General features: G+C 41.6%; 1 protein-coding gene across 2 annotated transcripts in view; it reads left to right on the top strand.

Annotated features, from left to right (window-relative positions):
- Positions 1-14,503, top strand: part of LOC111861737 (transcriptional regulator ovo) — a 68,478-nt gene extending 53,975 nt beyond the window's left edge. Inside the window, exons 2-6 of one of the 2 annotated variants that reach the window (XM_033750437.1) lie at positions 1,803-3,388; positions 4,456-4,695; positions 8,050-8,395; positions 9,051-9,175; positions 9,910-14,503. In XM_033750437.1, the coding sequence (XP_033606328.1) occupies positions 1,803-3,388; positions 4,456-4,695; positions 8,050-8,395; positions 9,051-9,175; positions 9,910-10,080 (2,468 nt within the window). In that variant the 3' untranslated portion in view covers positions 10,081-14,503. Of the gene's footprint in view, positions 1-1,802; positions 3,389-4,455; positions 4,723-8,049; positions 8,396-9,050; positions 9,176-9,909 lie in introns of both variants that reach the window. The other variant, XM_023846567.2, reaches the window with a different exon arrangement.
- Positions 14,504-16,787: the final 2,284 nt, after the last annotated feature.

The following is a 16,787-nucleotide window of genomic DNA, read 5'->3' as shown; positions in this document are numbered from 1 at the left end:
CACTAACGAGCATGTGCCCACACCGCGAATGGAATGCAGAGCGACTAAACCCAACAGCGAGAAATAACTCAAGCAACTATCTTTCAAATGAATGGATGGCGACAACAATGGAAATATCATTAAGATGTTAATTAATTTTAATTTTGACATCAATTTATTGCAATTAGGAAATACCGCGTATGAAGTGACAGGAGGTTGGAGAAAACTGCATAATGAGGAGCTTCATAACTTGTACTCTTCTCTAAGTATAATTTGAATGATCAAGTCAAGAGGGTGAGATGGGCAGGGCATGTAGTATGAATGTGGCAGAAGAATGCATATAGGATATTGGTGGGACAACCAGAAGGAAATAAACCACTAGAAAGACGGGTGGGAAGATAATATTAAAATGGATATTAGAGAAATAGGATGGGGTGGTATGGACTGGATTGATCTGGCTCAGGATAGGGACCAGCGGATGGCTCTTGTGAACACGGTAATGAACCTATGCATTCCACCAAGTGTAGGAAATTTCTTGTGTAGCTGAGCTCAGTGTAGCTCAGTTGCATGAGTTCCTAGACATTGCTCAGCGCTGCCTCAACACATCTCGGAAAACTGGATCTGCTTCCTTCCTCAGGAGATCTAACCCGAGTCCAATGAGTGATATTTCCTTGTAATTGATCTAATCGCTTGGCCTTCCTTTAACCCGAAGACGGAAACATTAATATCCGAAACTTTTTCGGAATACCAGTCGACTGACAAGGCCCAATCCAGACTTCCTCCTTGGTATTTGCGTATTAAACGTCTGACATTTTCAACTGAAAGGTTGTTTACCGAAGGCCGGTGCATCCTAACGCCTTGTTTCTTGCCAGTTTGAGTGATGCGTGTTTTATTATTGAATGCAGACACAAAAAAACAAAATACATTTGCAATTCCGGCTCTTGCAAGCAGCAGCACAATGACGTAAGGAGAATATGTCTTGCTTGCTACAACATTACATCAGAATGTGCCCATCAAGTTACATTCTCAAGCGGGACTTCGTGTTGGGGCAGAGGTGTATTTTACTGAAGGCGCACGCCACACAAACGGAGAAACCAGAAGCGTCGTTTCGAGACTCTTAACTCGATAACATGTCCCGTCCAGTGAAGGAGCCACAGAAATGCCTTCTTTTATAGGAAAACGTGGTCTTTTATTTCAGTGTCCCATCAGTACCTAAACAATTCTGAACCGGGATTATTAAAACAAGTTCTGGAAAGAACTACTCGACTATTTTCCGGTCCACCTCAGTAAATTACTGCTGGTCCTCGCCAGCACAGCCGTTCTTGGCTTCGGATCTCGTCAGGAACCACTACCAAACAAATGGGATTTCCTCGATGACGGAAGGGACTGGTCTCTCTTGCACCGCAATTCAGTACAAGTGCACCCGCAATCACACTCGCTATTCTAATACTGAGCATCTGCTAAGGCACGGACCGCATAGAAAAAACTGCGTCCAACAGTTCTTCTATTAAGAAGAAAGCAGTCTTCTGGGATGTGGCGCCGTGTAGTTCTTATATTGTTGCGTGTGTAGTCATTGTTGTGGGAACAGAGTCGCTGCCAAGCTACTGCGGTCTCCTCTGGCTCCACTATTATGGAGGCTCAGGCGTTAAGGACACACACACACACACACACACACACATACACACACAGCAAGGTAATCTCATATGCTTCACTGTTGGCCGTAGTCCTGTACGATGTGTATCTGAAGTTGTACGGACTTTGAATACTGTGACATGACGCCTGAGAGCCAAGTCCAATAATCGTGTGACCATTCTTGCTTGCAGAACGCAAGAAGCAGATGTCAGATGGCAGCAGTGCGGAGTTGTTCGCACGATCCGTGACACCAGAGAACACCAGCACTCCGTCGTCATCCCCGGCAAGCCCACGGGTACCAGCCCCTCCACGCCGCTTCTACTCCTCCATAACGGGGGGCGATGAACCGTACAGGGGCCACATCCCTACTCGTGCGGAGAGGAAGGAGTACGCTCCTGCAACCGCTCAACCCCCGACGGCGCCAGGAGCACCTCCCCCTCCTCCACCTCTCCCGCCGCCGCCAGCACCTCCCCGATGTCAACAAGTGTCAGTGATACAGCGTACACCAAAGCCACCGCCTCCGCCCCCGACCCCGGAGTCCCCCAAGGCAATACAGGAGCCAGAGCAGGAAGTCCCCATAGACTACCACGTCCCGAAGAAGCGGCCTGAAGAGCCTCCGAAACGATCTGAAGAAACGTCGAAACGACCTGAAGATCTCCTGCGACGCATCACTGTCAGCGTCAAGAGCCTGAGCCAGCTTAAGCGAGGCTGCACAACGCCCCTGGCACTTCTTGGAAGCAGCGCGCATCCACGAGCAGCGGCCGCAGGGCATAGCCGTGGAGGCAGTGGTGGAGGTGGAGGCCACCAAGGCGGTGGCAGCTCTCATCACAGTTCAGGATCAATGTCACAAGGATCCTATGGTGGTGGAGGTGGTTTGTCAGGTGGGGGTGGTGGACTATTTGGAGGTGGGGGTGGAATGAATCCTGGGGGTGCGGGTGGTGGTAGAGGGGGACGTGGAGGTGGACACTATGGACCGCACAGTCCACCAACAAAATCCCTTCCATCATTCCACGAATCACTCAAAGGTGGGGGTTTGGGGAATAATTCAAGTGGTGTGGCATTTGGAACTGGGTTTCAATTCATGAACAATGGAGGCGGTGGAGGCGGCAGTTATGGTATGATGCAGCTTCCAATGGATTGTGACACTGGACAGGGTCAAGAAGGAGGTGGGTTAGGCTATGTTGGAAATGGATCAGCAAATTCAAAACAATATTCACTATTACAAAATGTGGGAGCCTCATATGGACTTATCACAATTAAGGACGATGAAGATGAAGGTATTCTTAACTCAGCCAGTAGCTATAGCCAGTATGAAGACTCGATGTTTGTGGACATCGCAACGGGGGCTGTTGTAGATCCACTGCAGTTCACAGCTACCCTCACTTTCTCCAGTCCTGCAGACCAAAATGCTCTCCTCGAAAGCATTTCAGATGAGTTACTTCAGCGTATGCCATCTGGCATACCGGATAACTCAGACCTGCTACCGGAAGCTATAGAGAACCTCACCTCTTCCATTCCAGGCCCTATTGAGCCCGCAGTAGATCCGTTTCCTGAACACAATGCCCTGGGACTTGCACAGAGGAGCAACTATAATGACACATCACGCAACTTTGCTGCGCCGACACACTTCACGAAGAACACCATGTTCCTGAATAGCAGCAACAATAATTCTGACTCTAGCGGAACCAGCAACTTCCACAATCTTCCGAAGGAGAGGCCGGAGTTGGCTCTCCACATCTCCGGGACAAGCCAAGAACAACCCATGCAGCAACTGCAGGTGTGTATGGTGCTATCACACTCATCTCCTTTGCTAGATTTACCACGTAAGTTACCAGGATTTGTACTCTGACCAGACCTTCCTGACAGGGTACTGAAGAAATAAAAAAAGAGGCTTATGCAATTACCATGCTGTATGTCCCCATGTTCAGCCAAATGACTCACCTAAATTTGGTATGGATGTTAAGCAATTTGAGGATACAACAACCTTACAATCTTTTATTTCCTAACTAACTAAACGAAGCAAAGGTCATTCCTGAGAACTAACAACCACTCATCTGGTCATGAAATTCCACTAAACTTTGACAGAGGAAGTTCAATCCCCTGGAACAGTTGTGATTACAAAGAACTGTATATTTAATGACTGTCTTGCCTCCAACTAGTGCTAAGGCCAAGAAAATGTGGGTCTATACACCCACTTCCCCATGCACTTTCACCTGAGGGAATTACTTCCCTTACACTAGATTGAGGTTTACACCAGATGGGGATAATTGAAAATTATTGCATGGCACTTCAGTTTGTATAAGGTGTACTGTATATAATCATGATTTATAAGCAGTTACTTAATCTGCTTCTACCTTGATAAAAATAGTCATATTAATAACATTGAAGTACTCAGTAATGATTTCTGGCAGAGAGAAAACTTAGATATTGACTGTTGTGTTGACCATGGTCACACTAAATCACGGCATGAGCTCTGAAGTCTGAAATCTTCTTACACTACTCGTGGCTTATTTACTGAACTAAAAGAAACAGCCTTCTTCACAGGTTCTCTTTATCCCTGTTGTTGTGCTTAGTGTTGCCGTCCTCCCCTTCTCCTCCCTACATCTGCATCAAAATTTCCCTGGATTAACTCACTCTCCTACCCCAATAATGGAGGCAGCAGGTTCATCTGAAAGGTTGGTAATAGTGTACACGACTACACTGAATTACTTGCTCACAGTCACTGCAGATAGAACTTGGAATCTCTCACCCCCCAAAGTTAACTTGCTCTTGAGTTGTTTGCAAGTGTAATCTCTCCTGTAACTACTTAGGCAGAAGGATAAGCTGCTCTCCTTACATGAACAGGTGCAGGTGCAGATGCAGATGCAGATGCAGCAGCAACAGTCGCAGCAACAACAGGGACTACTGTCTCCTGACTTGAACTTCGCTGATCTTGACTCCCCGACTATGTCTCTCCCTTCTCCGGGCTGCAGTCTCGATGGGACAACGGGCTCCCTGTCACCTCCTTCCAGCGTGGGTGGGTGCAGGGACTCTGCTGGAGCTTCTGCAACATCAACAGACATTGCCAGCATCCCATCACTGCAGGTCCGAGTCAAAATTCTACAACAGAGGGTGAGCGGCAGTCAGCTTGTACAGGTCACAGCCGTAGGACACTTCACCTTGAAAGAACAGATGTGATCTACAGGTCACAAATACAGGGCATGTTACCTAGACATTTTTGTGTGCCTGAAAGATAGAGGTGATCAAAACATTATGACTGTGGTCTCCTGTCTTAGCATGCTGTGGTTTTGTCGGTGGTTACAAACATTTCATAGGAATTTGCTGCCTTCCGGTTCAGGGAACATGTGTTGGTAACCACCTGCAAGAAGACAAACTTAATTTTATGATCTATGAATTTCCTTGTGAATTCAGTCTTCTGGGACGTAACATTATGTAACAGATAGCCAGCAATGTTTCAGAGGAACCTGCAACCTTCATCTTCAAACTAGAATGGTGTACTGCCTGAATATGAAGACTGCAGGTTATTTATTTTTATGGTGTATTTAATGATGCTGACGGTATTTCAGAGTATGTAGTTGTGAATGTTAGGGCGATTCGCGAATAATAAATTGGAAACTGTTGTGGCCTAATTTAGGACACTGTCCTGGAATTTGACTTGACTGACTGTAGAAAATCATGAATAATCTCTGTCAGGACAGTCTGTGTCTAAGCTGAGACTCAAATCAGGAACCTCCTAAATACAATTCAGAAACTTTACTGCCTGAGGCAGCTTGTTCATTGAATAGGGCTAAAGGGCACAACTGACATGCAAACAATATTACTGATGAGCACAACTGGAATCTAGGAATGAAGGTACGCAATAACTTATGGTGCTATTCACTTCCAGCCTAAGAAGACTAAAGAAAACGACATTAATATCAGCAGACAATGTGATGATTTGGGCAAAGATGAAAAGTATATTGAAGACAAACCAAATTAATTGAAAATTATTATGAAGAAATATAAATTTATTTATTTTGGTAGTGTAATAAATTTGAAAGGGAGTGTCAATGAAGAGATCAATAGAGAAATACAAAATAACAAAATTTTATCAAATTATAGAAGAATAGTATGGAACAGGAATCACAAAACAACGTATAACAAAAATTTGTACATATATTTTTAACTGATGAAACACAGGCCCTTCCGACAAACAAGAAAAAGGAAATCAAAAGAATGTACCTAACTTCTTAGATGTACCAAGAGGGGACAGAAGGACAATTTTTAGAGAAATCAGAATTTGGAATTTCTTTATATATATAGAAGAGGGGACCACCTCTGTGGTCTAGTTGACAGAGTTCCTGCCTGAAGATGCAGAGGTCCTGGGTTCGATTCATGGCGCTACCAGTTTTTCTGAGAAGTATTGGGTCTGGAACGGGGTCCACTCAGCCTCGTGGGGACAATTGAGGAGCTACTTGAATGGAGAAGTAGTGGCTCCGGTCTAGAACACTGAAATTAACGGCCGTGGGGATCCGTTGCGCTGACCATGCAACACCCTCTATCCGCAAAAGTTGGTACTAACTTCACGCCAACAAGCAGCGGTTGCTCGGTCGGTATAATTCGCTTGCGGACTAAAAGACACACGGAGTTCTTTGTTGATATAGAAAAAGAGTGATTGCAATGATCTTGCCACATCTAGAGAACAGACTGAACAGGGATTAGAAGAGGAGCATTGGAATTAAAATTCAGAGAAACCTATGGGATAACCATGAATATGACGGCTAAGCCAAGTACTGGAAGACAACATTTTCCATTATAGGATCAGGGGTTGCAACAGTTGCAACTGCTGGAAGTAGCTGAATCTACTTAACAGTCAGACAGTCAACAAACGGTAACAACTCAACTGTTACGAAGAGCAAGCAGCATGAGAAATGTGGAGTTGGCCCTGTGGTGCCCAGCATTTGGAAAACAACTAGGGAATATAATTTGGAAGACAAATTAGTAGAAATTCCGATTCAAGGTACATACAGACTGGTTGGAAAGCATTGGCCTGCTGGGATTTTAATTAATACAGTGAAAAATCGTAACAAATGTTTGAATTGTCAATCAATTGTCGAATTAGATGAATGTATAATAGTTAAATTTGCCTCAAGATATTGGCACAGTTTTTTTGAACATCTCTTATTCTTTGATGTTCTTTGGTTGTTTTGCTGTAGAGATGCCCCCACAGGATGAAGTCAAAAAGCAGTGTGAGGTCTGGTGCCCTAGGTGGCCATTTGGTAATCATCCTGATTCCCATGAGGCTAGTTCACAGAAATCCCTGCAGAGAACAAATTAGGCCATCCTATACATATGTATGGAAGTTCTTGAATAGCTGCACAATTGGTGGCATCTCAAGAAGGGCTCAGCTCCATGAGTGATTGTTTGATAGATTGTTACATATGAACCTCTCATTTCCTCATATCCTTTCAGTGTAGCTCAATTAGATTGAAAGGCAAACACAATGCTGTGCCAGTTCAAATTGAATGCTAACACTTTCAAGCTGTATTATTTTGCAAATAAAAATGTTTGATATGTTAATGTTACTGAAACATAATCTATGGACTCTTTAACAATTAAATTAGTAATTTTTGTTACTAATCTTTAAGTTAAAAGTCCAGTGTAACGTCTCAAGAAACTTAAAACTGACAATATAATTTATCAGCATGCCCACGTAACTTCTTAAAGAAAGAACTGAGATCACCAATATATAATCTATGTGGAATTCACAGTTTCCTTCACAATCATACTCTATCTATGGACAAACGAAATATTACTGTAATCTTAAATAAAAGATAACACATAAAGATTTCATGGCTTTTCTTCAACTCAAGGCATATGTTAGGATAATTATACATCCTGGATTTTAGGGCTGGGAATTGGCTATCTTGACAGGTTCTTCATGGGTTTCTGTCCCTGCAGACAAATACCAGGATGGCATCACAAACAAGGCCATGGCCGCTCTGTTATACATTCTTTAGAACTGAATATTCAGTAATCATCGTATCATTCTGCACCATGTCTCGAGTAGCTGAAAGTGGCATCAAAATAAACAACAGAAAACTTAATTTTTGCTAAATTATATGAGTAAACTGACCTGTTGAAATAATTTTGGGGGGCTGCATTTTTGTGAATATCATGACGTGTTTCTTGGGGGGGGGGGTAAAACTGAGGAAAATAGCGGGTTCTAGTTCGGATGATTGGATTTATTAGTCCCTTGATTACAAGTTCTCTTAATCACACTTAAATACAGTGCTTCATAATTAACTGATACTAATAAGATCACAACTTCTAGCATGCCTTTTCTAATATTCTGGCCATATTAGCTGACGTGGATAATCTAAAACATGATGTACATAATCTGTTTTCTTTCATGTCCTATGACTTATAGAGAATATTTTCTTGTTTGTGTGTTGCCAGCTTGGTCTGCCAGAAGAAATTCCTTTGGAATTTGTTAACGGAGGACACGGAATCAAGAACCCCCTCGCAGCCCAATCTGAGTCAGCTCGTGGTGGCAGCAGTAGTGGAAGCAGCAACAGCAGTAGCAGCAGCAATGTGACTGCTGACACAGACACGAAGCCCACTACAGGCCCTGACGATGCAGTACGATACGCCTGCAAAATGTGTTCCAAATCCTTCAGCCTCCAGCGCTTACTGAACAGACACATGAAGTGCCACAGTGACATAAAGCGCTACCTTTGCACATTCTGCGGCAAGGGATTCAATGACACATTCGACCTCAAGCGGCACACGCGCACCCATACAGGTTAGCACACTATAAACTTCCAGAGTCAGTATGTGGGCAATGTGCTGGACCATGGGTTCGGTACCAAGCAGGTGCAGAGGTTTTCTCTCCTCCATGGCAACCACACTAGCTGTGTCATCACCCACCCTTTCCAGTGGGTTCCTGAGGAACTTTCCTCGGGGAGAATGTGGGCAGAGCATGAAGCTGACCACTAAACTATCTAGTTAAAAAGGGCTGGAGCCATACCTCCACAAAAAGACTAAGGCTCATTGTTGGTCAACTCTAGCTGTTACACTTCTAGCATGAAAACTTTCTTGTAAACAGCATGGGAAATCAATCTAAACACCTGAAATATACACGTGCACATGAGTGACGATTCCTCTAACACCCATGCTTTTGGGGGCAACCCAAGTCACTCTCCTCTTGCTTTCCCTCTTTCTCTCGCTCTCTATCTAGGTCATCTTCTACTGGCTATCACCTCAAAGTTCACAATTAACATGGATGAGGAACTGATATCAAAGACGGTGTGTTAATCGTTGTACATGAGTATGCTCTGGAAACTTGGCTTACTCTAGGGATTTTGTTCTTTGTAATAACAAGGGGTTGGAAATATTTGGTATATCATGGCAAAATTGTATGGCCATTAAATTAATTATCAATTGATGTATGACTGCAGGTGTGCGGCCTTACAAATGTAACTTGTGTGAAAAATCATTTACGCAACGCTGCTCACTCGAATCACATTGTCTGAAAGTACACGGGGTTCAGCACCAGTACGCATATAAGGAACGTCGCACAAAGGTGAGACAAACTGACCTCTTTCATCTGCTATTGTAACTTATTTACCACTTACATAATTTAGAAGGACAATAATAATGTAACTGTCTGTCCGCATGCAAAGGGATCTACATTACATTTTGCCATGCTAATTTGGTTTTGTTTAACGAAGAGCTGAATGCTATTGTGATATTCTGTTGACAGTTCAAGAAAAAGGGAAGTTAGGTTATTTCTTTTTTGCAAGTCTGTTGTTTAATAAAGTGAAAACATTTCATCTATAAAGCAGCAACATACAGTTATTCTATCAAGTGTAGCATATTATCATAAAGCCTATCCTGACAAAACTTTCATTTTTTTATTGCTAGTGGGGTGGGACTAAGTCCCTTGTACTGCAGCCACTTCTGGCATTGTACCAGCCCCAGATGATAGGTGAGGGTGATTGTGGAGCAACTGGTGGAATGAAGATTGGCAGGGGAAACCGAAGTACTCGTAGAAAACCTGCCCCAGCGCCACTTTGTCCAACACAAATCCCACTTGACCAGACCCGGGATCGAACCCAGGCAGCTGCGGTGGGAAGCCAGGGACTAACCGCATGAGCTATGGCGCGGCCCTAAAACTTTCGTGTTACTGAAGTTAGGGATTTTTAATTAACTTCCTTTTCAGCAATATTATGTCGAAAGTTCGATATACTTTTTTGTCTTTACTTATCTGTATTTAATAAGGAAGATTTAAGATATAATATTTGATTTATGTGACAGATGTACGTTTGTGAAGAGTGCGGGCATACTACGAATGAACCTGAAGTTCATTACATACACCTTAAGAACAACCATCCCTACAGTCCTGCACTACTGAAATTCTATGACAAGCGGCACTTCAAATTCACCAATTCGACCTTCGCCAACATGCTGCTGCAAGTCAGATCCTGAATTTCAAGACAACATAACAGCAGTATTGAACAGACCTAAGTGCAATCTATGTCAACATGAGACAACTACCGATGAGCTAAATTATAGCCACCTTAACTACAGTTTCAGATGAATACAATAGCTTGACATTAGTTGAGTCTTGAAACCATAGATGTTCACACAATTAAATCTGAAGTCATCTGGGCTGTGATACAGTGTAGTGCCATTAGCTAATACCAAGATTTCAGAGCAATGTGCTGTCTCCATCTTCAGGGTTGACGTATGTATTTTCAGGAATTGTATCGGGAAGGTTGGGATGAAGGTGGTCATGTGACCCAAAGAGTGGTTGGTAAAGAAAACCCAATCCATTCCCACCGGACAATGGGCGGTGAATGTATCTTATAAGAGGCAAATTTGTTTTTTGTCACAGGTGAGAAATGGAAGAGTGAGAAAGGAGACCTTTTGTAGGGATTCAGTAATGTTAAGAAGGAAAACTGGAATTGGCCCACATTTAGTTACTCTCTTTACCACCTCTCTCTAGATCACATGACCATCTTTCTCACAACTTACCTATGTTAGCAAGATAATTTCTGAATCTATATATTTCAAACCGGAATATGGATGCGGGATATTCTTCCAGGCATCAGTAACCATCTATAAGACTACACATTGTCAGGACCCAAAAGACTATAATTTCAATAATCAAGCCATGAAGAGATTTCATGTATACATAGCTAAATACATGGGTTACTTCAAAAGTCATGGCAAATATGTTTTTTTGGGCAAACACGTTACAGTGAAGAAAGTTCAAAATATACTTATGATAGGGCATGATATACCCCTCCGATTGTCTTAATCAGATCAGGTAGATGTGAAATGGCATAGGTATAGTAGGCAAGAAAAATTGCACATTACGGAATGACTGTTTTTTTCATTCTTTAATCCTCAAAAAATTCAATTGTGATTAAGAAATAAAAAAATTCAATGTGAGTTAAATCTGAATTCTTACATTATGACCAGCAACCTTCAAAGTAGTCTCCAAGCGTATCTTGGATCACGGGTGATCACAGCATGAGAAACATCGGTATGAACGGTCACAGGGCGTCCACTACGTTGCAAGTCAGCATTTGCTTCTCTTCCACGCTGGAATGCTTCTATCCACCTTGCAACAGTTTTGTATGGTAGAGCACGATCAGCCAGAGCTTCCACAAGCTCTGAGTGACATTCAGTCACATTTCTGCCGCGAAGCACTGCTATTTTCACGTAATAACGCTGTTCCGGCCGGCTAATATTCATTCTTGACGAAGGTTATGATCACACTGACTTCACGCTGGACTCGGTTCGTTATCCTTGGACTTTCACATCATTAGAAATCAGACATTGCTGTCTCTCAGCGGCAAATTTGGAAATTCTGGTTGGAGCTTTCAAAATTTCGGAAAAATTATGTTGCCATGACTTTTGAAGGAACCCACGTAGTTAATCAAAATACATGACATGTAATCCACCATCACTGTATAAACATAAAAATAATTGACATAATGGTCATAGACAACTACTTTTAAGATTTTGTTTTAAAGAAATGCTGGAACAAAACAAAACCACTGGATACTGACAGGTGATCCCAGTGCTCAAACAGTGACCATGACAATAAGAGTGAAGGTTAAGGAGTATACAATTAATATAAATGGTTATGGACTTCTGAATATAAAACATCTCATGGTTTCAAAGACTTGATTAGCAATATGTAAGAGAGACCATATTTGGGAGAGTTCCCAAAAGTTGATTGGTTTTAGATAAATAGTTTAGTATGTATTCCTATACAAAATTTCCAGTATAAATTAAATTCTCTATGCAGTAAATTCTCAATTCTCTGCAGTAATGGCAGGAAGAGGAAGCATCAATAATTTAAAACAATGGATAATTGCAGTTCCATATTCACCTGAATAAACGATGAGTTCTTTTTCAATACTTAGGCATTTGAAGTAACAAGAGTTGTCTTACATTCACATATGAGAACATTGCACCAAAGCCTGTTTTTAGGTTGAGCGGTGTGGGTGTCTTGTACCGTCTGTGTTCCTTGGTTCAAGATCAAGAAAGAGTGTTTGCCAATAGGTGAAAGCAACAGTGTAGTACATGGTTGAACCGTGGCTGCAATATGAGCCTCCGATGCCAACAGAAGTCTGAAGAACAAAGCTTTAATGCATGCATGTGTTAAGTCTGCAATTATTTGCACAAGAGCAGAAAAAGCAGTGTAACATGCTAAAAATCACAGATGAAAACTTTAAAGTTAGAGGTTATACAGTATCACAGATATTGATAGGTAAACAGTTACAAATGTAAACATAACGTATGTGGAAGAAGCCACTAACAGCAGTACAGTGGAACAATTTGGCATTACATAAGTAAATGTGTGACATAAGAGGAAATTAAGAGAATAATAATCACATGCCTGGTCCACATGAACATCCTGAAGTGTCGAACTGCAGATTCAGAGCCCTTGTGAAATGGAATGCCGGACCTACTGCAGTATTGATAAAACTGTCTCCCCCACACCCAAAATTGAAATTGGTGGGAGTCAGGTTATACTTGCATAAATTCAGAACCTACCTAATGAGCTTTCAAAGTATGCATCCTGTTGTGTCTTACGGTACTTTCAAACGGGGCAATCAACAACAACAACAACAACAACAACAACAACAACAACAACAACAACAGTACACTGGAGTAAAAAGGAAGTCACTGGAAATTTGAATTGGATGCAATGGACAACCCACACTGTTATAGAAAGATATAATCAATACCTTACGGCTTGTAAAAGTTCTGCACTTAATGTGCAAAGTATATTATCCACTGCAGATAACTGAGAGTTTACTACAGATTTTATAAATGGCTTTATCAGGATTTAATACTTGTAGGTATGTGTGACAATATTAGAAAAATCAAGCGAATGATGTAGAACTACTGAAATTTTCATTGGATTGTTATTGAAAATATTTCAGTGGTCATGTTAATAAATGTTAATTCAAACAGTCTGAAAGCCTCTTACTGGTAGTAATATGAGGGTCTGACAAATTGCATGGTGTGAGAACTTGATACAAGAAATTTCTGCTGTGCACTAACATACCGATGTTGCGAGGGTTAAGGGCGGGATCTGCACAGCAGTGTTGGAGATGGGGTGACACGATGTCCAACTCTGCATGTTGAAGGTGCGAGTTACCTTGACAATGCACGACAATGGGGCAACAGGGATAAGGGGTGAAGGAGGTCATGGTTAAACATATAGGTTAAGATAAATTATTATCAAAGAACTGTTGTCAGCATTCACATGGAATAGAACCCCTAGTTTAGGAGGGATAATAATTATTAAAGATGGCATTCAGTGTAGTATAATACAATATAAGACATCTGAAATATGAACAGTTTAATAGCTGAATTTTTGTATTCAGTTTTGGTTGTTAACTGCAAATAAGCTTCTGATTATGAATCGGGTAATTTGTGCAATCTCGTGGTGGATGAACCAAGGTTCATTTCCAGTCCAGAACCAGTGAAAGAACTCCCCTTTGCTGGATGTGTATAGCAGTATTGTTACTGGCACTTATATATTAATACGTGACCCAGGTAACTAAAAGTCATCGCCATGCTGTCTGCCATGTTAGTGCTCCAAACCATGGAAGTTTATCTGTAAAAACAAACACAAGGACTAACTTTAGATAACCTTCAGATATTTTTAAAAAAAACCGAAAGCCTAACCTTGTTGACCTGTTGGGCACAAATTTCATGGTTCATTTTTCAGTTTTGTTTTCACAAATGAGCTTGTAGGTTTTGCAGCACTAACTTGGCAGACAACATGGCGGTAAATTTTAAGAGTTATTTGGATTACCCATTGATATGTGAGTACCTTGTTATTTGTTAAGATAATTCACTAATAATACTGTTGTTAAGAATAAATGCTGACCTAAGATACATTGCAGAACTTGGTGGTTTGTTGTTAGTCACTGACTCAATAAAGGTGCTCTGTACTATGGTTAAGTACTTTGTCAAATAGCACACAATTTGTAATATATGAAATTAAAATTAGTATTTTATGGGTCATGTTTAGTGATACTGTTGCATGATTGGACAAAGTTACTGCAGTTTCATGCTCACCAAAGACGTGTACATTTTACAACTGTTTGTTACTTCAATGCATTTCAAGCACAAGTTATGCAGATCATATTACTACTAACATAACTGTGGAATCACATAAGTTTATTTTTATTTTAAGAGCAACACTGTAATGTTCTTCAGTAGGACTGGCAGCTCAGACATGTTTCAAGCATGTGTTCTATGACTAAGAAGGAAGGTAATGTTGAACAATACAGTGGCATTGAATGTAGCATTATGGAACACTGGTCTTTGGTGATGCAAATTGTTTTGTTAAATATATTTGCACATAAAGAATCAATTTTTTGCATCCCCTCTCTAAGTACTCATGAATATTGCATGTTTATGTACCTGGCCATGCATATCCACACCTTTCTTATCATGAATCAGGGATATAACACCATGAAAGGAACAAGCATGAACCTGCAACAGACTGTTTAGCTGCCATTGCTTCTATCACATACATTCAGAATGGACTGAGTCCCTCCTTTGTATTAGTAGAACTCCTATGCTTAAACTTATCACACAGAAAGAGCAAAACTTGGCTCCAGCAGCAATTCTACTGAAAAGCACTGTAGTAACATGCAAATTAAATTTGAAAAGCAGAGATATAGACACAATCAGTGCTTTTCCAGGTTATAACCACCAGCATGCGCACTGGCCAACAGCTGCCATCTATGTCATTTGCAAAATATCCTGTACCTCTCCCCTAAAGAAATAAGACTCGGGCATCAGCAAGGGATGTGTGCTGGATAATGCAGATCATGTGGACGATAGTAGTAAAGAAGATAGAATCTCAATGGCACTGAAGACATGTAAAAAGGTGAAAGGTAAAGTTGTCCCTGTGCTCAATTAATTAAGCACTATGCCATGAAGGTGTACGGAGAATAGGTGTATAGATCAACATTTATTTGACCTCGGCACTAGCTGGAGGTGTGGTCAGCTTCACGGCCTGGCCGCTTTACCCACGGGGAAAGAGCTCCCGGTGCCCATTGGATAGGAAGTTGAGTGGACCCCAGAACTGGTCTGGATGATAAGAAAAGAAAATTCTTGACCCTTTCGGGGCTTGAATTCTGACCCCTCGGTCATCCAACCCATAGCCAGTCGCTATACTGACTGCTATCACAGCTTGTAGTGGAGACATGTCACGTGCCAAAATGTGTTTGCTAACAAATTGAAGACTTCATTGTCCTCAGGTCTTCATGGCTGGAGTTTCATGTGTGACTTTCTGTAGAGACAGATGAAGGCTGAGTGCAGCCTGCCTTCACCAGCCCTTCCCCCCCAAACACAGCACTGAAGTCTCCTTCCTATCCATACTGGGTGGTGGATACAAAGGAGGAGAAGGTGGCCTAAACATGGGGCACTGAAATTTTCTGCTTCCTCAACCTTCTATCAGATCACCTGGTTGCCAGAAAATGTTTGATCACCTCATTTAATTTACCAAATGGTCGCTGAAATATTTTTTCAGTACCTCTTTACACTAACCACATGGACATTCCTTGCTGCTTAGCATTCTGCTCCTCTATTCATCCAAACACGGCTTCGCCCCTGGCCTACCTGTCCCTGTAACAGGCTGTGGACACCCACAGGGTTGAGAGACATCGAGGCTCCCACATTTTCTGAAAAGTCAGTCCACAGATTGAAGTGAGGTTGTCAGTCTCACATGCCAGCCACCCCTTTACTCTCTGAATTTTTCCTTGTACTCATTTCTGTTAGAGGCTGTTGACCCCAGGAACATAGTGTGGCTGGAAGGGTTAGGCTTACTGAAAAATCCAGAGACCTCATTGGGAATCGAACCCATGACCTTCTGGTTTGTAGCATGTCTCAACCCACTATACTGCTTGCTGAATCAGGGAGCTAATAGGAGCTGCCAAAATCATTAACCCTATGTTCAGGCAATCGAAAGGTTTGCAAAAATTTTGGGAAAGCCTCAACATTGGACTCAACTTCATCCCATAAGCCAAAGCTGCACATTAAAGAAGTTACATTTACACGTAGAACATTTGTAATGGCAAGATTATTGCTAATGGAAAGAAGCGAATAAGTAGAGAGACCTTGCATGAGTATGCAAGAACGAAGTGGGACACTGTAAAGTTTCACTTTATGAACTATGAACTTTTACAGTTAACAGAGAAGGAAGGAAACATGTTAGCACCCATGGCCCGGTCATCAAAACACAATTTTCCTTCTTCTAAATAATGCCAGAAAGCTTAAATATTTATTTTTGAACAGTGAAATGTTAGGAGAATTGAGATTCTCATGGCAGTTATGGTCTGATGGACTGTGGTATCACATAGTTTGGTATCAGGTACCAAAATAAGGGACATTTCTGGGTGGACTACTATAAGACAGACGCAACAGTTTCCTTTGAAGCAACTACCAAACTACATGGAACTGTATCCCTTAAGACTGTAACTTATAATGTAGCTTAGTTCAGAAAACTTTCTTTTTATTCTTCAGTAGTGATCTGAATATGACAGGCTTCAGAGTTGTGTTCTACAACTCACGATATACATTCCTATAATATGAGATATCATTAATTTATGTTTTTCATGCTGTCAAATGTTCCATACTCTTGCTGCAGC

This window comes from Cryptotermes secundus, unplaced genomic scaffold, assembly GCF_002891405.2.
Source record: "Cryptotermes secundus unplaced genomic scaffold, Csec_1.0 scaffold136, whole genome shotgun sequence".
Taxonomy (NCBI): Eukaryota; Metazoa; Arthropoda; class Insecta; order Blattodea; family Kalotermitidae; genus Cryptotermes; species Cryptotermes secundus.
Note: the sequence above shows the minus strand (reverse complement) of the source record. Positions and strands in the feature narration are given on the sequence as shown.